The sequence below is a fragment of the Antennarius striatus genome, chromosome 12 (assembly GCF_040054535.1).
Source record: "Antennarius striatus isolate MH-2024 chromosome 12, ASM4005453v1, whole genome shotgun sequence".
NCBI lineage: Eukaryota > Metazoa > Chordata > Actinopteri > Lophiiformes > Antennariidae > Antennarius > Antennarius striatus.
Genome location: NC_090787.1, coordinates 16209650 through 16233008, shown reverse-complemented (window position 1 = coordinate 16233008; position 23359 = coordinate 16209650). Strand labels below are relative to the sequence as shown.

Here is a 23359-nt window from a genome sequence, read left to right as displayed (position 1 = left end):
GAAACATGTCTTCTGCAGTAAACGACGTTACAGGATCATGCAATGCGTTTTTGAACCCTTAATTGCATCATTAACACAATATTCATTTTTGTTCAGAAACTTTATTTGTGAAGCGAGCACATAATGGGAGGAGTCTACGATGTTACATGCATTCTAAAAACAAAGGGGATGTAAGGACAAGTTACACATGTAGGTGGTACTTTAACTCCATTCTTTACAAACATCAAAACCCAGAGCGAACTCTCGTTTCTTAGCTATACAACAGTTAAAAAAATAACTATTCACAACATCCCTCTCATCAGTCTCATACTTTAAAACGCTGACAGTAAAGGGAAAATCAACATGAACTGAATATTTTAAACAGCAGTGTCCATCGGGCACCGCTGAGCTACCTGTTGTACGCCTTCTCCTTCTTGGCCCTCTCTAACGCCTTGTCCATGGTCTTCTCATTTTCACCCCGACACTTGGGGCAGTACCATTTGCCTTTGGGCTTATGATGGAGCCCCACACAGGAGAAATGAAACCACTCGATCGGACATTCATCATTATCACAGCCAATCATCTCGCCGTAAGACACCTGCTCACACAGGCAGTACGTGGGCTCGTCTGGATCGATGGGCAGGTCTGGGGGGGAGACTTCTCTCTCAGACTTTCCTTTTGACCTCTTCTTCTTCTTGGAAGATGCTTTGGCTCTCTTTTCACGGGACACCCCCAGAGACACGTCCTCGGTGTGATCAAGACCTCCGTAACCTTCCCGAGTCTCTCCATTCTTCTGACGTCTTGAGCGTTTCCCCCCAGCCTTGTCTCCCGCACCAGAGCCCGGGGTGATCTCGTCACGCTTCTTGTCATAGTGGCCGGTTTTGCCTGGGGTGTTGGTGGCTGCTGCTGCTGCTGATGACATCATGGATGCTGCAGTAGCTGTCATGGTGGTCGTTGTGGGGAGGTGGCTCTCTGGGACTTCTTGAGAGGAGAGGAGAAGTTCGGAATGCCAGTCGATTTGTCGAGTTCGATTCTCCACCAACTCCACCTGCAGACGATAAATAATGCTCATATTTCACTGTAAAGCTCTTCTTGTTGTGATTGTGAGCTTTAAACTATCATTAAATATAGTGTCATAAGTTTAACTATGACATTTCTTATATGAGTTATGTTTGGATGAAGTAAATGCTGTGAAGGAAGTTATTTTTGCTTAAATGATTGAGGCACGCTATCTAATTTCTTCACTCATTAAACTGACAAGCAGACTTGAACAATGCTGTTGATCCAGTTATGTGCTTAATGTAGCTTATAACAACAGGAGCAACATTATCAGTTTCATAATGTTCATATTAAATATTCAGTGTGCAACCAATCCATTATGTGATGCATCTTTCCACTGTGACAGACCAACCATATGACAAAACAGAAGCTTAAATATGTTTTCTAAGTGCCTAACCTTGAGTATTTATTCATCTTTAATGCCATTCAGTAAATTGTACTTTCACTTTTTTTTTGTGGGAAATGTGTTGGTGCAATTAAAAAATGAGAAATATTTCAAAGACAACAGGAAAGTAGCCAATGAACAGCTCCATCAGTGCAGCTGTGGGAGTCTCTTTACTAACCATCTGCGCAGCAATCTGGATCTTTTCATCTCCCAGCTCTTGACTGCGAATCAGCGCCCTCTGAATGGATAACTGAAGCTTTCTCCTCTGAAGCGAGTCAGACTCCCGGCAATACCGTTCATAAGCATCATCGAGCTCCTTCAAAACATCTAAAAAAGGAGAACACCCAAGGAATAAAGACATTTCTTTTCTAAAGCGCACCCCACAGAAAGTTGCACTACCACATTTTTGTAACTGTCTGTGATGTGGTGTAAAGTGATTTCTGAAATTAGCGAACATGCTACACAAAGGAGACAGGCATGAAGACACAAAGGTTCAACATTTATTACATTCTGGTTTTCATTACGTTTAGAAAGGTCAGCCAACACGCTTTTGGAAAACAACAGCAAAGGGCATTCTCCTCTAAACAAACATTGTGCATGTCATGGCACATGATTAATACAGAAGGAGAGGCTGTCTCCTCTGGGAGATGGCGGTGAAACTGCTGAGAGTGCAAAGCAGGAACAGTTAGCCTCAACACAGGAGACAGGTTAAGAGCTGGAGGGGTTAGACATGCAGTATAAATGCACATTACAGCTGCATGTCTGCAGTGCACTATATAATCTGTAGGGTTCAATTTATACACTTGGTTGGTGCCTGTTTATTTACTTGGATGAGTGAAAAAAAATTAAAGTAACTAGAATATTTCACAGGGAATACTAGCCTGATGGTTGGTGTTTATTCTGATTCCTTGGCCAAGCACAAAATAAAAATATCAGTCTGATGAACTACGTTTTGTGTGACTATGAAACCTGTAATAGCAGTAGTGGAAATATTAGTACTACTATCAAGTACCAAAACAAAGAAAGAGACAAGGACAAGATGGACAACACTAAAAATAACTCATTAAGAGAAGCCAGAACAGGTTGTACAATTACTTACTTGTACATACTAACTTATTATTACACCTTACCTAAATAGCAGAATTACTTCAGGTAATACAAACCAAATCTTTCATAGTATTGTTAGTTTTAGTCATAACTGTAAAAGTTTGCAAGTTTGCCATCCACACCAGAATAAAGTTCCATGTACTGTATATCTGCCAAATGTGCATGTGCATAATGAAAAAATCAACCCAATCCACTACATTAAAATGTGATGCACATGCATTTTTTAAAATGTAGTTTAATGTTGCTCACATAATATGATTTTCAAAGTCTCTTTTTCATTCAAAACAGACTTTTAAAGACATCTATGTCTTCCACAGAAATGTTAGCAATATTTCTTACCTTGATACTTGGCATCAATTTCCTTCATGAGGGACACACTCCTCTGTAAATCAAAGGGGAGCGACTCCACCAGGTCCAGATACTCTTCAACATAATTCACTACAACGTGGCTGGGGTCACCGTTGCTCGGGTTCAACATGTCGGATCCGTCTTTCCAGCAGAACACGCTGACACCTGCACATTAACAACAAATCATGAGAAGAAGACGAAGAAGAAGAAGGATTGATTCGATTTAGAAAAGTCGGAATACAAGATTGTCACGTTGACACAAAATCCAAGAGATTCACGCAAACAGGAACTCACATTTCAAAAACAACTACAGAAATATAATATGTAGGAACATAAGCAAAATATACGTGAATTAAACCAACCGCTGACTGAACACAAGTTCCTCACTCAACGTGAAGAAGGAGGAGAAGAAGAAAATGAAGAAAAACAAAAAGAAGAATAATGTTTTTTTTAGTTAAAGGACAACAAAATGTTAAAGTTGGAGAAATACGGTTGTGAGAAGCAGTAGGACACACCGACATCCACAGCTGTCAACAAATATGAAACTTGGTGGGACACCAGAACTACATACAGGAGGGACGGGTTGACAGTATGGAGTCAGCCATTCCTCGAACTGAAACGTGAAACACGCATTTATCATCGGACAGATCTAAACTGTTGTTCCAGACTGTAGATTTATACTGTACCTCAAGGTAGCAGCAGCTTTAGGTGCATTATAAAGTAGTTGAACAGGTGATGAAGTTATTATCTAGTTAGCTTCCAGAGTCTAAGGACACTGAAAAACTAAAGGCAGTCGGTTACGTTAGTTAGATAGCTACCATTAGCTTACTGGTAACAGTAGCTATCTATCCTTACCAGTAAGCTAACATTAGTGTAATAACATCAGCGTAATTGAACAGCGAAGTTACTCTGCTGGCGAATTCACGAACACGTCACGTAAATTACGGTAACCAAGTTTAGCCTTTTGTGCGCTAAAGGCGGTTCAAGGCTAACCTTACTCGGACCAAAATTACACATTATTTTGCAATTGAAGGAACTTTATAATATTTTATCTTATAATACTATCTGCTTAGTCACTGACCGACATAACCAACAACATAAGAGGTTTAAATGAGCGACGTCTTAATGTAACATAATTCAGTGAAATAAACAATACAAGCAACAACACACGTCCCTCGCCCACAACACAAACAAAAATAAAAACAAATCTGTTTGCTAATGTTACACAGGAGTCATTTCGCTTAATGGTTAGAATCGTTGCAAATATTTCAAACAATAATCAAATTGAACGCTAATTCTTTTTATCACGTATGCGTCAGTAACGTGTTAGCCAAATTAGCATGTTAGCTTTCACGCATCCCTAACAAAAAGCGTCACCCTGACGCAGTTAACAAAATCAGCCACGTTGCTAATCCTTGCAAAAAAGCAATTGCTCGCTACTCCTCTCAGCATATTAAGTTAGTAGCTAGGATGTTTACACAGGAACTCACTGTGTGGTTGTTGATTGTTCTTCTTTGACACTCTGTGACGCCGTTCTTGTTGCTGTGGGTCCGTCGGACGGTACTGTAGTGTCGATCCTGACGTTAGCTCCAGACCAGCTAATGTGGGTCGTTAGCTAAGATGCCTGAACAAATGTTATAGCATTGCGCAAGACAGGCGACGAAACCGCTAAGATAATAATTTAGTAAAATATACAGACAGTACTGTATATACTTATCTTTGACTTCAGGACTGAAGCTTATGTCATCACTCAATGAACATATGACCAGCGTTTACACAGCTTTTTACTAAAACGTGTCCTTCTCATTAATGACTGCGACACGACTGGTTTGTTTCCCCAGTTCGGATTCAACAGCGCCACCTGGTGGCAGCAAAGACAAATTGGTCTAGCGCCGTGTCGACATGCTCGACAGCGCATGCAAGTGATCTCCACATTTCTCAAAAACAAAACCCTCTTCTTGAGCTGTTTTCTACCACCATCCTCTAACCTTAAGCTTGTCTTGGTCCTGATCTTCCTGATTTCTATCTTCCTTTACGTTTGGAATGACTGCGACGTTTCATGCTCTTCTCCACACTAATTACACTATGAATAATGAATCCAATGTAAAAGCAACTTTGAGTGTCCAGAAAAGCGCTATATAAATCTAATCCATTATTATTATTATTATTGTTAGGATCTCTTCTACAGTTTCTGCCAAACACATTAGCTGTGTCCAGTTTTCCAACCATGTCTATATTGAAAGGATTTGGGGGAAAGAAAACATGATCTGGGAAAACTTTGTCTCGCAGGATTTCTGTATCAAATTAGAACATAGCAAATCCAGATAAACATCTTTCATCATCACTCATTTTTTGAACATTCCATGAATTCAATTACGTCGTTCTTATCATTTTAATAAATTTGAATGTCGGGCTCAGTCACATCCTAGGTATTTATTTATGATTTCTTCTTGTTGCTCCTTTCAAATTCATCCATCCACCTACAACTTCCTTGATGTGATGCTCAATCAGACTTCTTTTACAACCCAAAAACCCCATTCCCATGACATAGACTGCTCTCAAGAAAAACATTCAACAAAATCACACAAAACATTATTTATTCCAAAACTCAAAGAACATTCTACTTTAAAATGTTCCACTCATCTTCTTATCCCAGTTTATATGACCAAAACAAGCCAGTCTGTGCAACAGATGTTGTGTGACATCTTAGAAAGCACAGCAAAGCCCTCTCCATCCATCATTCAATTCAGCATAAAGAGAACATTTACTGGCCCACTCAAACATTTTTAACAAATCTAAGTACGCATGTATGGATTTTAATGACTATTTCAGCTTTCAAATAGCTTTTTAAAGGCTGAGCCAATCTCCTGGATCATGTCTGATGTGGTGGTGGACCTGCCATGTCGCTGGAATGCTTGACTGTTGCACTGTCGAGTTAGAGAACAGGCGCCGTACGCTGCAACCAGGGATGGATTCAAACTGAAGGACGACAAAAAAGATGCATTAGGAAACATTCAGTATACACATTCATGGGAAAACATGCAACTTATTACAAAAAGCATTTTTAGACATGAACTATTACTATGTGACAAAGACAAAAACAATTTAGGATGCTTTTCCAGGTCTAAAATATCATGCAGATTTTCTTGAATAATAATTGTATCACTGAGATGCTGCAAAATCAAATAACACCAGAAAATGTGGGTGCATAATGTTTGACATGTTTGCTTGACAAGTATTCTTCTGAAAATTTAAATGAATTAACAATAATAAAAATTGTTAGAGTATGTTCTTCTGAAGGTCCTGTAAACAAAAAGCTGATATGTTTTTACCTAAATGTTCCAGCTGCTGAGGCAGCGTGGGCCCAGTGTGCAAAAACTCCCAGAGATCCGGAGAGCAGATCACCCTGTCCTCCACATCTTCTCCCGCTGCCCTCAACGCTGCATGAGATCACTGAAAACAAGAAAACACGACTGCTAAGACACAGACCGACACTAACAAGTGCTATTTTTGGGCCTGATACTAACCCTTAGTGCCGTCTGTTATGAGATCCTGTTCGCCTTTTAGCACCACGGTGAGGTTGCCCATGACGACACTCAACTGCATGACATTGCGTTGCTGATCGCTGCCGTCCATTGGCTGATGGTGCTGATACAAAACACACACGGCGAACACATTTACATACAGAATCAGATTTTCCTGATTCTGTCAACAACTGGTGCCTGACTCTGCTGACCCACCAGAGCCTCAAACAGTCTGGAGAACTCCATGAGATTTGGTGTAAGGATTCCCTTCTGGTACCCTTGGATGACAGATGGCTGCTGCGTAACCAGCCACAATCCATCCTATTGAAAACAACACACACACACACACACACACACAACACACAGAGTCAGTCATTGTGAAAACTCTGAAAAATAAATCCCATCTGTTCGATATTTGGAACTTGAGACTTACTGCATCAACGACTATTGGGATATCTCTTGCTTTAGACTTCTCGATCACCTCCTGAAGGAGAAACAGCATAATTTAAACACAGTAACAAATGAAATGTCACACACTGTGTTTTTTTTACAAGGTATACCCCAAATAGTCTTTCTATATGTTTCAATTCCAGTTCCAACATAAAATGACTGCATTCATCTAAAAGCCTTCCAGAGCGAGGCATACTCATGTTGTATTATACACATATATGGATTAAAACTCTGTAGCAGCAGGTAAGCTGCTCTTCTCTCAAATAGATAGCATCAACCAGTGTGAAGTCTGCGAGTCACGTTTAGTTGGGAATTCAATGGCATTTTCACATCTATCAGTCCCAGAGGGCCCCTGATGTTTACAGTCACTGACCTTTAATTCATCACGGCTAATAAAAATACGCCTCTAGCTCAGTTTTGTGGTAACACACAGTCTTTCACATGCCTTAGCTGCTTTCAGGAGCAAGTCTTCTCTCCCCAGACCTGGTCCCACCACGAGGACGTGAAGTCTTGGAAGCCATTTTTCTATCTCTTCCACTGCGTTCGGACTGTCCCTACACAAACACACACATAAAGGCAAATGTGTGTTAGATGTGTTCAAGGGTATACACATAAAATTATGATTTTATTGATAAAAAACAGTATTTTATCGAGGTTGAAAGGAAAAGTGTGTACAAGCTTGTGTATCTCATATTAAAAGTATGATCTATACTCCAGATATTGACTCACTGTCATGGTTAATGCAGAAGAGTCATCTTCAACAACTAAATCTGAGTTCACCTGTGCTTTTCCTGAAATGGAAAACCAATAAATGGACTCTAGACTGAGTTCAACTAACTTTTTATCTCCTGCTGCGATAAACTGAAACATCTGCTGTGTATAACATCCATTTCATCATGTCTGGGCAGCTTTAAGTGCTGCCAGTGCACTGAACCTGGGCCTCACAAACATATTGATTTTCACTGTAGACATGCTGGTGATTCAGACCCTGGAGAGTGAAATGAGAAATTCAATCTGGAAGCTTCTGTTGCACCTATAGCTGGTCCTGCTCTTTTGTTGCTTACCTCAAATAAACGAGGAGCTTGTGGGTATATAGTACAGTCAGGATTAAGGTTTCAGTTGTGTCATAACTCACACATATAATATATTGTCAGTCAAATAAAAATTCAACCACAACAGTAATTAACCTGGAACAGAAAGACATCTACATGAATACACTTCTTTCATTCCTGACAGCTGGAGCACAGAGAAAGAATTAAGAGCCCCGTGTTTAAAGAGAAGTAGACATATTCTCATAATCACTCCAATTTCCTAACCACTAATTATAAAATCACTCATTCCAAACCCTTCATGTGTTCTTTGAGTGTTGTGATGTGTCCTGCAGGTATACTATACACAACGCTTGACAGTTTGTTTGTTTTTTGGATTTGAATTTCCTGAGTATTACTTACAGAACAGGATGAACGATGAGCTCTGGGCTGTATGACTTGATGACCGCTGCGGCGTCTTTGGTGCAGAAAACGTGAGACAAATCAGCCCCCTGGACGACAGAAAAAGGAGCCGCCGCTGCATCAAACCTGGACTGACTGAAACGGGATCCTAACTGGGTAACACTAACTGTAATTGTGCCAGGAGAGAGATCACAACTACTGCTTACCACTTTCAGTGCTGAGATGGCAGCAAAGTACGGCGCTCCAGTGTAGCTTTAGGGGGTAGACGTGAAGGCAAGAGGACAGATGTTGTACAGAGTGAAACATAAACTCATGTTTGGTGACTGCTGTTATACTGATGAGGGATTCTTTGTGCAAACGTACTCTTGGCATCCTCCAATGATCCCGATGCGTCCGTCTTGCCCTTTGTGCTTTTTGGATGTCAGTGGAGGGACTATGTTCTTCACCAGTGAGAGGATGTCATCATCCATACTTCTGTGAGATGCAGATCCCAGCGTGTAGTAGCGTTCCAATACTGGAGAAACAAACAACGTTTTAAAGTGTGGAATGATTGTTTTGCATGAGGCAGCAACTAAAGAACATAAATCACAACAAAAAAACACAACTTAAAACAACATATTAAAGCATCGCGAATGAAAATATATCATTCCAAACTACATAAGTAAAGAAAACCAGCGTAAAGGAGTTCAACTGGAGTCACATTCGACTCAGTTTTGTCTTCATACAAGACACCAAGACTAATACCTAACGCCTGGGGATCTGGGTTCAGCAGGTGACTTTGTTGGGTGACGCTATCAGTCTGGGGTGGGGGGCGTGTGGCGTGACTGGAATGGCCACGAGTGGACGATGAAGAGGTGCTGGAGAACACGGGAGCGCGGTTGGGAGGAGCGGTTTTGGTGGGGGCGGCTGCACAGCCGGGTCTGGCGGACGAGATGCTGGAGAACATCTGACCGAGCATCTGAAGCATCTGCAGCTCCCTGGCGTGTTCGGTTTCTCTACGGCGGTCCTCGGCCTGCAAACGCTGCTCCTCCATGCGGTAGAAATTATCCTCCGCCTGCGTGCTCTGCTCGAGGAATTGCTCCATCAGTTTCTCCATGGGGTAATTCGTTCGCCGCTTCCTCTGACGTTTCGATGGTCTGGTGGACACCCCGCTGGACAGCTGGCTGCTGTTAGCTTGTCTTATTGAAGTACCTGAGAATAAAAAGGTTGACACATCATCTGATGCTCATTTAAGTGCATGCAAGCGCAAAAAAAAAAAAAAGTGTGCACCTACCATTATTGCCCACCGTCACTTTAACTGGAATAGGAATGGGAACAACTGGGTATTCCAACTTCACTTCCGTCTCTGCAGGATAAAGACACTCTCCTGTTCCCTCCGAGTAGACATCCTGAGCATCCTCTCCATCCTCCTCCAGCCCGTCCCCGGCCTCCTCTCCTCCCACCCCGCTGTCCATAAACTCCTGCGGGTCAAGAGTGGGCCGGTTGCTCAGAATCCTCTCCATGGCGTCATAAAACTTACAGATCTTGTGGTATTGGCCATTATTCCTCAGATTACCTTCCTTGGCTAACAAGAACTGTCTCTTGAGGCTTTTGATCCGCACCCTGCATTGTTCCGGCGTCCTGTCGAACCCCATGGCCCCCAGCCTCCGGGACACGTCTCGGTACACGAAGCTGTTTCGGAAGTTTCCATCCAGCGCCGTCTGGATGTCCTGCTCGCCCCAGATGTTCAACAAGGTCCTCGTCTCCACGTCCGACCACAGAAAGCCCCGCGTTGTGTTGGCTTGCATGGCGGATGGGACACCGGCTGGTTCAAGGGGGGAGGGCGGGTGGACCTCCACCGCCACGGGTTGGTCGGTCGGTCGGTTGACCGGAGATGTTGACACTGCGGATTATGACAGACGTCTGGTTCCGTCTGGTTCCGGATTAAAGCCGCTGCCCCAAACAGCGTCAACAACGAAAAGTGGCCATTTTGGTTTGTTGAAAGGACTTGTGAGGACACTAATTATAGTTATCAAGACGGGAACCATCACATTAACATTTACGAATCAACTCTTTGTATGCTAGCTGAAGCCTCCTTCTATGTTTATCCCTTTACGTCGTTGGAGAAAGGCGTAACGTAGGATTTTACGACAAACTGACTGGGGATCGGTGTCCCGAGCCATTTTAGAGGCATTAAACGCCTCTGAGGCAATTTTAAAACTGACCTCTGATCAGTCCTTTGGTAACTTCATCTTTCCCCGCCTGCTCCTCCGCCCCGTGAACGCGTCCGCCGGGTCCTAAAGTCCGCCGGTTTACTCAACAGGGAATTTATACCTGTCAACTACTGTACTTCGATGGCAAAACGCTAGCTCGTTACGGAATTTACTTTATCTAACGCCATAGCTAACTTGACGTCGCCCAGATATCAAATATAAAATTTGTTCACCGTACCTTTCCCATTCAAACAGACCAATGTGGCGACAAGCGACAGAGCAACCGTGGCAGAGCAAAACACGAACATCTGAATGTGTTGGGGCATGATGTAAAATCATTCTGCGCTCTAAAAGCGACCACCGACGAAGGTTTAGCACGAGTTGTTTGCAGCCCCTAGTTGTTCAGTCCCTCTTACCTAAACTGGAAGTGCGCTTCAATACTGACAACTGTGCACAAATTCTCCTGGTCATGAGGAAGCCTAACCCAGTGCGACAGTACAGGAAGAAACGCTCATGGTGCCTTCAGGGAACCTCGGACAACAGAAATCCGTCAGCGAAAAGGGAGCAGACTGTACTGTACAGTGGTGTCAAGGAGTCTTTACATCTTTCCAGAGTCCTTTTTCTCTCTCTCCTTTTTTCAGGTTTGTTTCAGCTCACCAAAAAATTCAAATATTGGACAAAGACAAGGCAAATAAACACAAAATGCAGTTTATTTACGTTGCAGATAGAAAGATGAAACAAAAAGCACATTACTCAGGCAGCAAAGGGGATGAAAATGAGATGATAATCTTGACCTTGAGAAAACTAGGTCAAGGTCAAATTTCAACTTTTGTACACTCAGGAACCAGATAAGATAGAAAGACGAGGGAGAAGGCCAGTCAGACCATAGAGCAAGTGCAGCAAAGCAAGTGCCGTGATTTACCCTGACCTATGAAACTAGATCAGGGTAAATTCATCAAGAGACTGCAGCATCCTGTGACCTAACCTGACCTACGCTGAAATTTTGAATTCAGGGATGTTGCGGGATGTTGTAGTCTCTGACTGCATTGGTTCTAGTTCTGTTTTGTTACGTTAAATTTTTTTATAAATGTTATGAATATTTGTCATTGCTCAAGTGTCTCTGAATTCTTTAAAACAAATAAAGTTTACTAGTATTATTATTAGCTATTGATGATGTCTTTAACCAGAAGTAGGTTTATGTTTCATTTTAAAAAATTAAATGATTCTTTTTTTCTTTTCTTTCTGTTGAAGTGTGTATGATTTTTCCAGCAGAGTTCATGTCTCACAACAACACCTCCTCCATGATGCGACACCACATTGAAACACCTCAGACAATGAACTCTCAATCCTCCTCCTGCCTGTAATTATTTATAATATCATTTGGACCGTGGGTACAAAGTACCGCATAACTGATAGCTGAATGGTTAACAGTGTAGCCTTTGGATCCAAAGGTTATGAGTTTGAAACCCACGTTTTTCTCTGTGATTTTCTTGATATGCTGAATTTTTTGCAGTGTCAAGGAAGCTAACGCTTGATGCTGCATTGGTGGATATGATCGTAATAGATGTGCAACCAGTTTCCACTGTGGAAGATGAAGGTTTCAAGGTATGGTGGATTGTAGTGCTATAACATTCAGTATCAATGCATGTTTACCCAATGAGCTGTATTTCATGTAATGTCACCCATAGCCCTTCATCAACCGTTTGGACCCCACCTATATTATCTCTGATAGTACAAGGCAACACGGAGAAGGCCGTAGCTCTGGTGAGGAAGGCCTCTGCTGTAAACCTGACAGCTGTCATGTGGGCGTCCATGAACATGGAAGCCTATTTGACAGGCTGGTTGAAGCAGATGATATACTTGCAGTGAACCACTAGATGCCACTGTTCTGAGTGGATACAAAGCATTTTCCGCACAATCAGATGAACCCTGGGGAAGATCCATGAGGCTTCAGCTGCCCATCCCTAAATCCACTGATCACAGCAGTAATCCTCCTCCTTATGGAGTGACACAACGCTTTTATGATGTCAGTCCCTGTATAGTGACCCTTTCTTCAATTAAAGCTGCTTATTGTTGTTGCTGAGTCAGCAGCTGATCCCACAGATTTTCAGTGGCCTGGTCTCATCGCTGGACCATTCCACAAGTGTGATGTCATTCAGAAACTAGGCACAGAACAAGTGTAAATCCATCAACATATCATTACATTCATGGTACTTTATTACAGTTGTGCTAACTAGAATGATAACTAAAATCATATCAGTATTCCATCCTCTATATGGTCATTTAAGCGGTTCTGTAAAAACATATCAAGTTAATGGGAGACATATTTTTTCAATAGGTTTCAAATGTTTTGGGAGGAAAAAACAGCTATTGTCCAGTAGATTTTTTTTATTTACTCACCAAACACCTGGTAACACCTGTAAGATTCACTGGAAAATCCATCATGTTGTTATATTTGGTATAATATAGAAATCGTCCATTTGACTACTGTCAAACTGAACATGGCTCCTGTTGATGAAGCTAAAAGCATTTTAAAATCTTCATTCATCTTAAAAAGTTTTGATAAGTTTTCTTCATTGATTCAAAAGGATCAAAGCACCATTGACCAAGATATACTTGGTTGGGGGTCTGTCAATTGTCAGTCATTTACTTTAATGAGGACGTTTTACTTCCTTCCTTGAACTAATTTCAGTTTCAGGAACACATGTCATCAAGGCATCAATCCGCCAACCATGCAGTTACCTTTCCTTTCTTTTTTTTTCTTCTCTGTAGTCGTCTGGGTTATTTACCTCATCCCATTATGTTGTCCATCATTTTAAACTATATTTACAAGTTTGGCTTGTAAAGTGAAAACTATGAAAGATTTTTTGTTTAATTTTTTTTTTTTTGAAGCAATTTTCTAACAACAAAATTTCCCTGCGGGGATTGATTCAGTATATAAATTTTTTTAAAAAAAGTAACAAAAATCTTACAGTATCGGATATTTGTTGAGAACAGTTGTATTTAGTTTGTATCAGTAGACTTGTGTAATTTCTAAAAAAAAAGAAAAAAGTTCTTGTACTTTGTCACTGTTTAACATACAGTATTTATACAATTTATGTATACATTCAACCAGGATTCCAATGTAGGTTTCTTATTCTACATACATTTGTGTTAATAATAAAAAATAATAAAATAATTAATAACAAAAATTGTTAATAATATAGAAATGTAATAACAAAAATCCCTTTCGCTGGACAGGACACACCTCTACGATAAATTGAACCTGAATTACGAACTCTGGGCTAAATTTCCCAGGAGGCGCCTCCCCTACTTCCGGTCTCACCAGAGTTACTTTCCGAACTTCAGACTCAGGCAGGAGACCGACAGGGAACCTTCGCCGGTCGGTCACGGAGCGACCACTCAACCCTCCTTCCTAAAATGACGCTTGTCGGAGGAAATACGTCTACGAACCTGACCTAATTCCCTCCTAAAGAGAACGCTAAACGCTCCCGCAGCAGCACCAGAACCCAGCGTCAGCACAGCCGAGGTGTCACAGATGAAGAAGCCCGACGTGAAGATAGTTCTCTTGGGGGACATGAACGTGGGGAAGACGTCGCTGCTCCACAGGTACACGGAGAGGAAGTTCAAAGACACCGTCAGCACCGTGGGAGGCGCGTTTTTCCTCAAACAGTGGGGGCCGTACAATATCTCAATATGGGACACAGCTGGTAATACTTCCCTCATTTCCCCCCCCCCCAGACTGTTTCTACTGCTTTGTCATTGAGCTCTAGTAACCCTGCTTGTTGTGTTTACCTGCTGGCGCGTGACCCCACCACCTGAGGCAATCACCGTCACGTGACCTCAGTCTGTCGGCCCCAGGCTGCAAACGAGGTTTCTCTAATTAGGTTACATTTCAACCTTTGAGAACCACTAAACGTCATGTGAAACCCACCTCTTTGTTTAATTTTTCAGGATCAAACATCGTGGCGATTTACGGTTTAAGCCTTTGCTCATTTTGTTAAAGTTTGTAACGCAACGGTTCCGTTAATGTCCGTTAATGTCCGTTAATGTCCGTTGATGTCCGTTGATGTCCGTTAATGGTTCCGTCTCTTCCATCCTGACGAAGACGAAGCGACGCCGACGTCATGAGACGCTGATAAGTGTGACTAAAAATATCAGTTGTTGTTGACAAAAGGCGAAGCTGAAAAGCCATGTCAGGGTCCCCTGCGGTTTTATCCGGTGACGCCTTTGATTGGTGGTCAAATCGACCCCCAACCATTCTGTGTGTTGATGGATGAATGGATAAGAATCCTGGCTTGGAGGTGGAAGTGTTTCACAGATAATATACAGGTTCAGACGCTTTCCTGACAATTTTAGTCATTCAACCTTTTAAAAAAATATATTTTTAGTACATTATCTGTGAAATAAGGGTAAATTGACCAAATATTGTTTATGGGTTGAGTGACTGAAATGTGAACAAAAATAAATAAAAACTAGACACACTTCAAACTAGACTAAAATACTCAAACCTCTGGTTGACCTAAACATGATTGACAGGAAACAGGAAAAGTTGGGCTATGATTAAAGACTAATTAGGATCTTCAATGCAGGACTAGCACTGAATTAAATGATGGATTAAATAATACTGTTCAAATAAAAACTTTTTTCAGGCTCTTTGCCCACAGCTTTGAGAATACAATGTTCCCTTGAATTTGTCCTCTTAGGGAACACGGTGGTCTATCCACTGGATAAAGACAATAATAATGTAGCTGTGTTGCCTCAAATCTTTTTTCTACAAGTTGTGTACACATTATTACTGTTCAGACTGAAATATTTGACTGTATAGAATGATAAATGTTATTAATTATCAGTTTTAGTTGATTGGGTTATTAAATAAGAATCTAAAATATATTGTTAGTATGTCTACAGAAACCCAGTGTGTGTTTGTGCGTGTTTTGCCTTGTGCTATATTGCTCAATATTGGACTAATGTGACCCTTTCAAGTCCTGACTACTTCTGCTGTAATGCTGACACACACACACACACACACACACACACACACACACACACACACACACACACACACACACACACACACACACACACACACACAGTACCTTCAACCTACTTTTGAAGCCCGTGAACATCTGTCTGAGGCGTGTTGTAGAAATAAACAGCACTGCTAGTTTTTAATGAAAGAAGGACAAATACAAGTCTGCTTAACTTCTTATCCCATAATGGAGAACCTCTATAACTCTATAGATGGCAGAAATCAACTCAATATGACGTCAATCAACAAATTTACTTTATTGTAGAGAGATCTGAGTAAAATGTGATTGACTTGTCTTGGACTTTCTGTTGGTTAACAAATTTGGATATCTGCTTGTTTTAGAACAACATGAGACGATGATTTGTGGAGGAAATGCAGAGAGAAGTCTTTATGCGCTCTGTGATCCCAACTCTGTCGCACTAAAATCAAAACACTGTTGAATTACAAGTCCAGTCGTTACTATGACTGGCTGGTCGGTTGAACGTTGCGTAGTAATACTTTGTCATTTGGTGTTTGGCATGTTATTCTTGCCAGTTTCCCTTCAGTGGCACAAAATGAGAATACTGTATAGGACTGCTGATTTGTGTGTATGTTATACACAGAACCAGTTTCTTACTTTACTGTCACACTGACTGTACTTTACACATACAAGCTCCTTATTCTCTGGAGATTTGTCCCGACTTGATTCTCAAGTATTGCAAGAGCACTGATGATTCCTCAATAATTTCTTTAAATTAAATCATTTTGGTCATGACAGGATTGCTTCAACATGCATAAATAATCTTTCACATGTCAGTGTTGTGTAAACGTGATTTTAGTAAAACCTCATGGAATTGGTGAGCCACTGAATAAGGAAATACTGTTTATGTCACCACTAAATCATTTCCTGTGTGTTTCCTAACTCCATGACTTTTTGAACAGAGTATGCTTGCGTTTTATTTGTGAGTGTGGTGGAGAAATATGCAGCATTGAGTCATTCAGGGGCCATTGTTACAGAAAGGTCGTCGTTTTGAAGGTTGTAAGTCCTCCAGATAAGCAGGCTTCCATCGGCTCAGTTCCCCTATAGATAATATTCCAGACACTGTTGAATTTGAAATTCCTTTGAAAACCATCTACCCTGTTCCTCTTATTAGTCATATGACAGGTCTGTGACAGGAAGATGTGACTCCCCATGCTTTAACGTATCCCTACTTGTGTGTAGTGGTTTCCAGCAACCAGAGTCTGATTCAGATGTTTTCAAAGTCAGTGGGATTTAAAATGTATTTTATTTCCTGCTCCTGGTGAATAAAAGTATTAGTGACATGGTTAATAGTTTGTTTTACAGGAATGTAAATTTAAATATTTCCAGACAAATTGTAAGAATGAAAATAAACCAGTGTCTGGTTTCAGATGCTCAAGTGTGATGTTTCACTGTTAAAAAAACCCAAGACTGATCAACTGGAAAGTAGTCTCCGCTCAAGAAAAAATCTTGCAGCAGTTGTTTATTAGAGGTCTTATTTCCAGTGATTTAAAAAAAAACTAACTCCCTGGATAACTAAATCAATCCTTTAATAATCTTCTAAACCTTTAATAATCTACTAACTTTAATAAACTGCTAGTGCTTTGAGTTATCAAAAAAGTACAATTCGAATGGCTGTGATTGTACGTTATCTCAGCAATGAATGATTCAGCCAAAACAAATGAATTCCCATTGTCTCCTTTGACTCTCATTGGCAGAAGTACTAATTATTTTGAGTTTTACTTTTCAATTGAAAAATGATGAGAGAAAATAGTCCTTCAAGAAATTTATTCTTCTTAGTTTTTGAGAAAATAACCTGAACTGAGAAAACACACATCTGAATATCATGTGAGAGATGTCCCCCCAGTGGAGTTTCTAATGTATTGACACAGAATGTTTCCCTGAGAATCCTGCTCATTTTAGAAACTAGTTGCTTCTGTTTTTCCCCTACTTGCTCAGCTTCTTTCTGATCTTTTTATTTTTTTTTAGATCTTGTTCTGCAGTTCTGTATTTTTGCGTGTTGCTACAGATTGCTTACACTCACTCCTGTCTCTGTCTCCTCAGGCCGTGAACAGTTCCACGGTTTGGGTTCGATGTACTGTCGAGGAGCAGCGGCCGTCATCCTCATTTATGACGTCACAAACTGGCAGAGTCTGGCTGAGCTGGAGGAGCGCTTCCTGTCCCTGACTGACACGGCTAACCATGACTGCATTTATGCTCTTGTCGGCAACAAGGCCGACCTCACAGACCTTAAAGCCAAGTTGGCTGAGAGTTTGGACATGGCATCAGAGGACCAGACTGAGTGTGAAGACGCGAGGACAGAGCCACAGGTGCTCCCTGCTAGCTCCACACCCACAGCCTCCTCTGCATCCCAGTCTGGGGTGATGCTACACAAGCAGGTTGCCGCCGAGGATGCGATGGCCTTTTATGGGAGAATACTGCGGTACAAGGGTCTGGATGAAAAGAGCAGCCTGCCGGCAGAGAAAATGTGCTTCGAGACGAGTGCCAAGACGGGCTACAACGTGGAAACGTTGTTCGAGTCGTTGTTTGACCTGGTGCTGCCTTCCATCCTTAGGAAAAGAAACGAGAACCAGGAGTCTCCTACGGTTGACCTGGAGGAATGTAGGGGCGCGAATAACAAGCGGGGCAAATCTTCCTGTTGCTAGAATCTGGCAGAGGATGGAGGACGGACTGTCTGATAATGGAGACTTGTTTTTAATGAAGGACAATCTACAGGATAGTCAGATCCAAATAGAAACTGATTGTACTACTTGCCTTGATCAATGACCTCACCTCCTGGTAGCACATGGTAATACAGATATACATTTCATTCTGCCTATTGCTTTATCATTCTGTCAAAACCTCTCACCTCCACGTGTTTCTAAAAAATGGGCCTGTGGACAGAAGATGCACATAAGAAGAGTCGACCACTGCTATCAGTTTTTGCAATGTGAATGTCACAACTTACCTGCACGGGTTGTTCGGTGGGTGGCACACTGCACTGTTTATTCTAGTTCTATCTTAAGGTTCTGGTTAATCACAGCTGTTTTCTTTTAGGCTCTGTTACTTGCATTTTTTTTTCTATTTTAATGGCACATTTAAAAAGGTTCACATGAGTGTAAATTAAGTATTCCAATTGAATTTGTAACTACGCTTTCATAATAAAGATTTCTATTTTGCCATCTGTTTTGTATGTTAGTTTAAGATAAGGTTATGAAACTAATACAACACAGTCAGGAGTGAAACAAAAATGTTTAATCTTTACAACCGAATGAAACAATCATGTTATGAAAGTAAGTATAATTATATTACAATAAAAACAAAGGCTGTCAGTATATTTCTGGTCTGATTAAACTGTTTATTTCCAAGCAAGTGTATGTAGGTGATGGAGAACCTTCTGAACTACTGTACTTTCTAACATGTTAGACAACTAATCCAACCTAAGACCAATGGTCAAAGCAGGGATATACATCTGATCTAAGCTGTTTTGTGTGTCCTTTTTGCTTTGGGCCAATTAAATTAAAGAATTGTGACATGAGCAGTGTTAGATATCATATAAACTCTTAGGGAAATGGATCAAGTTCATTCAACAGATATAAATACAAAGAGTCAGTGCATTGTGTGAACGCATGGTGTAAAAAAAAGAAAAGCGTTTAGAGTTTTGCAATAGTTGATAAATGCATAAAACATAACCAGATAGGAAAGTTCTGTCTAAACACGTTTTGTAGAAGCAATAGATAAAGAGTTAGTGATAATAATGTCTAGTCAACAATAAATCCTCTGATGATTCATTCTTTAGTTCGCTGAGACGTGGTGTTAGTGACTTTATGCTGGCTTTTAAAACAGAAACATCTAGATAAACTGAAGAAGTGCATAAACACAGGCATCTTTGGTTCAGCTGTAGTCTACGGTTAACCACATGTCATAGTAGCTGAGGTAATAAGTTAAACAATAAGCACCAATCCACATTAAACAAAAAATACCTGGTTTCCCATCATGTGTTGATTTCTTTTACCTCCAGTGGGACATTTCGTTAGGAGCTCATCATTCATTGCATATGTGAGCCAGGAGGAGAGTTTTCCATTGACTTTAATCTAAATCAGTGATTTAGAACCCCCACCCCCCCAGTTTGTTTTACTACATGGATAATGAGACAACACCTTTGTGTCTGTTTTAATGTAGTCTCACAAGTTCTTCATGCAGACCTGACAGCGACTGATACGCGTCAGGATCTGTCCTGCTTTGACCGTCTCTGATGCCGGTTCTGAGTTGAACGCCTGCTGTATGGTGGTCAACCAGAAGCTGTGTTTGTTAGCAAAGTAGTGGCATGTGCCTTTAGCACCGTTACACTCAATGAATGGCGACGTACGGAAGTCTTCCAGGCAGGAACCAGGCGATGACAAGGACTGACCTCCACCTTCATTTCCTGCGGCTGTATGCTGTAGAGACAAAGATGGAAAAACGATTATCACTCCATGGAGCCAAAGCCTGACCTGTTCCTTAGAATGAACAATAAATGAAGTAACTCTGTCAACTTTGTTCTCATTAGTCAAGCTGTAAATATGAGAATGACTTCTGATAAAAAAAAATGCAGAGAGATAATTAAAAATATTTTATCAACAAAATAATAAATATGATGATGTCATTTAGGTTTTTCCTGATGAAATATAGTACAGTCCAAATAAATAAAAAATAGAGATCAAGTTTGAGTAGAATGATGGGACGTATGGCACAAAGACTAATGGAAAGTAGCAGAAAATCAGAGCATTTAAATTTCTGAATGTTTTTCTTAAATTCATCAAATCACACTTTCTGCAAAGATAAGTTATTAACCTTTCAACCTGTGTATAATCAGATAAATAGAAATATGGGACTAGATTGACTTTAATATTAATAATGTCCAAGAAAAGACGTAAGTGTCTATTTTCCAATAAAAGTATTAATATTTCTGGTTTTCTTTGACTAAAATGAAGAAAAGAAACGGGACACATATGGTGATGATTAAAACACAATATCTGAAAAATAACACTACTATTTTTTGTCACTCTCTGCAGTCCAATTAGCATTGGTGTTAGTACCAAGGTCTTTCAATTGATAATAAATGTTGTATTTCTTTCTCCTGATCATTTTCTCTTTTCATTGGTCTGTAAGGAACATCACAGCCCACCATGAGGAAGGAGTAGCCGATCCACAGGCTGCGCCAGCCCGCCGGACACTGTGGGATGGTGATGTCCTGGCTGTGAATTGCAATAGCAACGGATGGAGCTTCGCAAACTGAGCAGCGGCTGATGTACGGTTTGATGTCTTCCTCTTCAACGGGCATCATGGGAAGAGGAGCAGTCGTAGACAGCCAATAAGACTTATCATTTCTGCTGGCGTAGTAACAAATGTCCCCTGGATTGCAGTACAGGAAGGGCATGGTGCTGAATTTGGGCAGGCAGGAGCCGGCTAGACCTGAAAATGAATAATTAAAATAATTACATTGCACGCAGCAGTGAACTTCACAAATAACTGTCTGTTTTGAAGACAAAGCTGTGATGCGAAACCAAAACATCAATTTACCAGTATGTTTTAATGTACCAACAGAGGGAAATAGATATAGGAATGACATTTAATTTTCTGTTTTTTAGAGTTTTACATATGTGTGACTCACGATTTCTTTTTAGTTGTTTTACCATTGATTAACCAAATCATTTTTATACAATAAATCTGATTATACTCATTTCAGTACAATACATATCAATGTTACAGATACCTTTGAACCTGCATTCTCAATTGAATTAGACTTTATGGATGACAGACATGTAGTGCAAAGGAATATGTGCAAAGGAATATTTATCAAGTGAGAATGCTGGTATCTCTGTCTCTGTATACAGGAGGTTACTGTAAGTTTAATGACAAAGACAAACTGGCACTCAGTCATTCAACTGTAGTTCACCAGAAATTAATGACATTCACTGGGCTAAAGGCCCCTAAACCAAACTCTGCCAAGAATGTTTTCTGCTCCAGTGGATTACAAGTGGCTTGCTAAAGGATTGCTAAACCTGATCATCCATGCGTTTGGACAGGACTGTGTCTGACTCACTGCTAAATGTCTGGATAATGCTTGGGTCATTTGTTGAGTAACTGTGAAAATCCCTGTGAACTCTTTTTATACAGAACACAGAATGTTATTAAAATACTAGAACAATTTAACTTGGTAACTGATTTAACTTACCCAGATCCTGGTTGTGGGCCTTTTCTTGGCCCTCCAGGTACAGCATACTGTAGCCGTCCCACAGCTTAGACATACCCACAGGACACATGGGTTTTTGTTCCGATTGGCTGTGTTTCACCAGCAAGTAACCCACGCTGACACTGCGTCCAGGCATGCCAGGCAACCCGGGGACGCCAGATTTCCCACGATGACCTGTTGAGGGATTAGGAATTAACTATTGTTCTTTGTAAAACGAACTGAGTGCCAGTCATGGATACATATCACTGTAGACTGTACTTGTATAAATATCGCGGCTAACATAGTTCCATAATAATACAAAAAACCTCTATTCTCATCCTTCAAATGGACCTCTATTCTCAGTTAAATGCTTATTATTCTCATATCAATGCTCATTCATTCACTAAACCCACGTTCACAACAGAAACAATCAGAAACCTCTTGGTAAACACCTCCCTACGCAAACTTTTACCTACTTTAAATTCTTTAATCCTTTCTTATTTGCCGTAACTCTAAATGCCCGACGGAGCCAGTCGTACCTTCCATGCCCTGCAGACCTGGGTGACCCACTTGTCCAAATTCTCCACGGAATCCAGGCACCCCTGGTGTCCCACTAATCCCAGGCATACCCTTCAGACCAATGGGTCCAATAAAACCTGTGCAGCCATCAGATGACATCTATCACTGAGATGGACATTTCAATCTGAAATGTTAAACAATAAGGCTATGGTTAGAATAACTGACCTGCGTCTCCTGGGGGGCCGTGTGGCCCTAGTTCCCCCTTGCCCCCCCCTGGTCCTTGGATACCCTGTGGTCCTGGAAGGCCTCTTTCACCTGGAATTCTGATAGGAAGAGGAGGAGAACCCTGGTTGCCTGGAATCCCCCGGGCACCTGGAGTACAGAAAGATCGAATAATGGCAAAACACACGTAAACATAAGTCAAGTAACGAGGACACAGGGTAGAGATTCTGTCTGTGTGTCACCTGGAGGTCCAGTGTTTCCTTTGGGGCCAAATGGCCCTCTTTCTCCTTTCAGACCAATCAGACCAGGAACTCCCATTAATCCTTGTTCTCCTTTCACTCCTAGTAGAACACGCAAAACATATGAAGACCACACAGGTTATTACAGGTTATCATATATCCAGCTGTGTGTGACTGAAAAGAATTCACACCTACAGTATTGCTTTCATGGCAGCAAAACACACAACTACAGAGTAGAAGTGGATATTACTCACAATATGATGCAGCTGAAATATTATTACCGTATGTTACCACTTTAAAGACAAACAACATCAATCATGTTAAGGTTCATTTTCTTTTTTCGTATTCATTTTTTGAGGTACCGTATTTTCCGCACTATACGGCGCACCTAAAAGCAAACATTTTCTCATAAACCCGTAGTAATCCCTTATAATCCGGTGCGTTTTACATATGGATTAATATTCAAATTAATATTGGTTAAAAACATGATCGCTGAAAAAAAGCCGGCAGTCTGGCCGCCAGTCATGCCGCACTCCCCCACCAGAGGAACCCCCTCACAAGGCACTCGGGTCCACGCCCCCTAACAACGGTAGTCAAGGGGCGTCACCGAAGTCCCGGCTCTGACTGAGCTGCTCTCAGA

At 41.0% G+C, this 23359-nt stretch overlaps 4 protein-coding genes across 7 annotated transcripts in view; 1 reads left to right on the top strand and 3 right to left on the bottom strand.

The window, feature by feature from the left end:
* Positions 1–81: 81 nt before the first annotated feature.
* Positions 82–4711, bottom strand: ing1 (inhibitor of growth family, member 1). The gene is made up of 4 exons (XM_068329344.1): positions 4369–4711; positions 2870–3043; positions 1602–1750; positions 82–1027 (listed from the first exon to the last, which is right to left on the bottom strand). The coding sequence occupies exons 2-4, from the start codon at positions 3006–3008 to the stop codon at positions 389–391; spliced, it is 927 nt and encodes a 308-aa protein (XP_068185445.1). The 5' UTR covers positions 3009–3043; positions 4369–4711; the 3' UTR covers positions 82–388.
* A 709-nt stretch (positions 4712–5420) lies between these two features.
* Positions 5421–10483, bottom strand: naxd (NAD(P)HX dehydratase). 2 transcript variants are annotated; one of them, XM_068329033.1, is made up of 12 exons: positions 9859–9998; positions 9577–9763; positions 9048–9494; positions 8667–8817; positions 8510–8555; positions 8304–8392; positions 7298–7406; positions 6836–6886; positions 6619–6723; positions 6406–6526; positions 6211–6331; positions 5433–5857 (listed from the first exon to the last, which is right to left on the bottom strand). In XM_068329033.1, exons 2-12 carry the CDS (start codon positions 9755–9757, stop codon positions 5707–5709), a joined length of 1572 nt encoding a protein of 523 aa, XP_068185134.1. In that variant the 5' UTR covers positions 9758–9763; positions 9859–9998; the 3' UTR covers positions 5433–5706. The 2 variants fall into 2 exon arrangements, with proteins under 2 accessions (XP_068185133.1, XP_068185134.1); XM_068329032.1 differs by having other exon boundaries at positions 5421–5857; positions 9577–10483.
* Positions 10484–13752: 3269 nt separating this feature from the next.
* rab20 (RAB20, member RAS oncogene family) lies at positions 13753–18707 on the top strand. Its single transcript, XM_068328446.1, has 2 exons — positions 13753–14205; positions 17590–18707. The coding sequence occupies exons 1-2, from the start codon at positions 14034–14036 to the stop codon at positions 18189–18191; spliced, it is 774 nt and encodes a 257-aa protein (XP_068184547.1). The 5' UTR covers positions 13753–14033; the 3' UTR covers positions 18192–18707.
* Positions 18708–18758: 51 nt separating this feature from the next.
* The window catches only part of col4a2 (collagen, type IV, alpha 2), a 53347-nt gene continuing 48746 nt past the window's right edge, over positions 18759–23359 (bottom strand). For all 3 annotated transcript variants that reach the window (XM_068328442.1, XM_068328444.1, XM_068328443.1), the window contains 6 exons: positions 22723–22821; positions 22484–22630; positions 22279–22395; positions 21743–21934; positions 20693–20979; positions 18759–19964 (listed from right to left, as the gene is read on the bottom strand). In XM_068328442.1, the coding sequence (XP_068184543.1) occupies positions 19710–19964; positions 20693–20979; positions 21743–21934; positions 22279–22395; positions 22484–22630; positions 22723–22821 (1097 nt within the window). In that variant the 3' untranslated portion in view covers positions 18759–19709. The remainder of the gene's footprint in view (positions 19965–20692; positions 20980–21742; positions 21935–22278; positions 22396–22483; positions 22631–22722; positions 22822–23359) is intronic.

Excerpts from the sequence above, each read along its gene's own strand:
- ing1 (XM_068329344.1), bottom strand. The coding sequence starts at position 3,008 with ATGTTGAACCCGAGCAACGGTGACCCCAGCCACGTTGTAGTGAATTAT. Across the intron at positions 1,751-2,869 it reads AATTGATGCCAAGTATCAAG|ATGTTTTGAAGGAGCTCGAT; the intron begins GTAAGAAATATT and ends CTCCTTTTTTAG. Across the intron at positions 1,028-1,601 it reads TCCAGATTGCTGCGCAGATG|GTGGAGTTGGTGGAGAATCG; the intron begins GTTAGTAAAGAG and ends TATCGTCTGCAG.
- naxd (XM_068329032.1), bottom strand. The coding sequence starts at position 10,090 with ATGCAAGCCAACACAACGCGGGGCTTTCTGTGGTCGGACGTGGAGACG. Across the intron at positions 8,556-8,666 it reads ATCATTGGAGGATGCCAAGA|CTACACTGGAGCGCCGTACT; the intron begins GTACGTTTGCAC and ends TACCCCCTAAAG. Across the intron at positions 7,407-8,303 it reads CTCATCGTTCATCCTGTTCT|GGACAGTCCGAACGCAGTGG; the intron begins GTAAGTAATACT and ends GTGTTTGTGTAG.
- rab20 (XM_068328446.1), top strand. The coding sequence starts at position 14,034 with ATGAAGAAGCCCGACGTGAAGATAGTTCTCTTGGGGGACATGAACGTG. Across the intron at positions 14,206-17,589 it reads CTCAATATGGGACACAGCTG|GCCGTGAACAGTTCCACGGT; the intron begins GTAATACTTCCC and ends CTGTCTCCTCAG.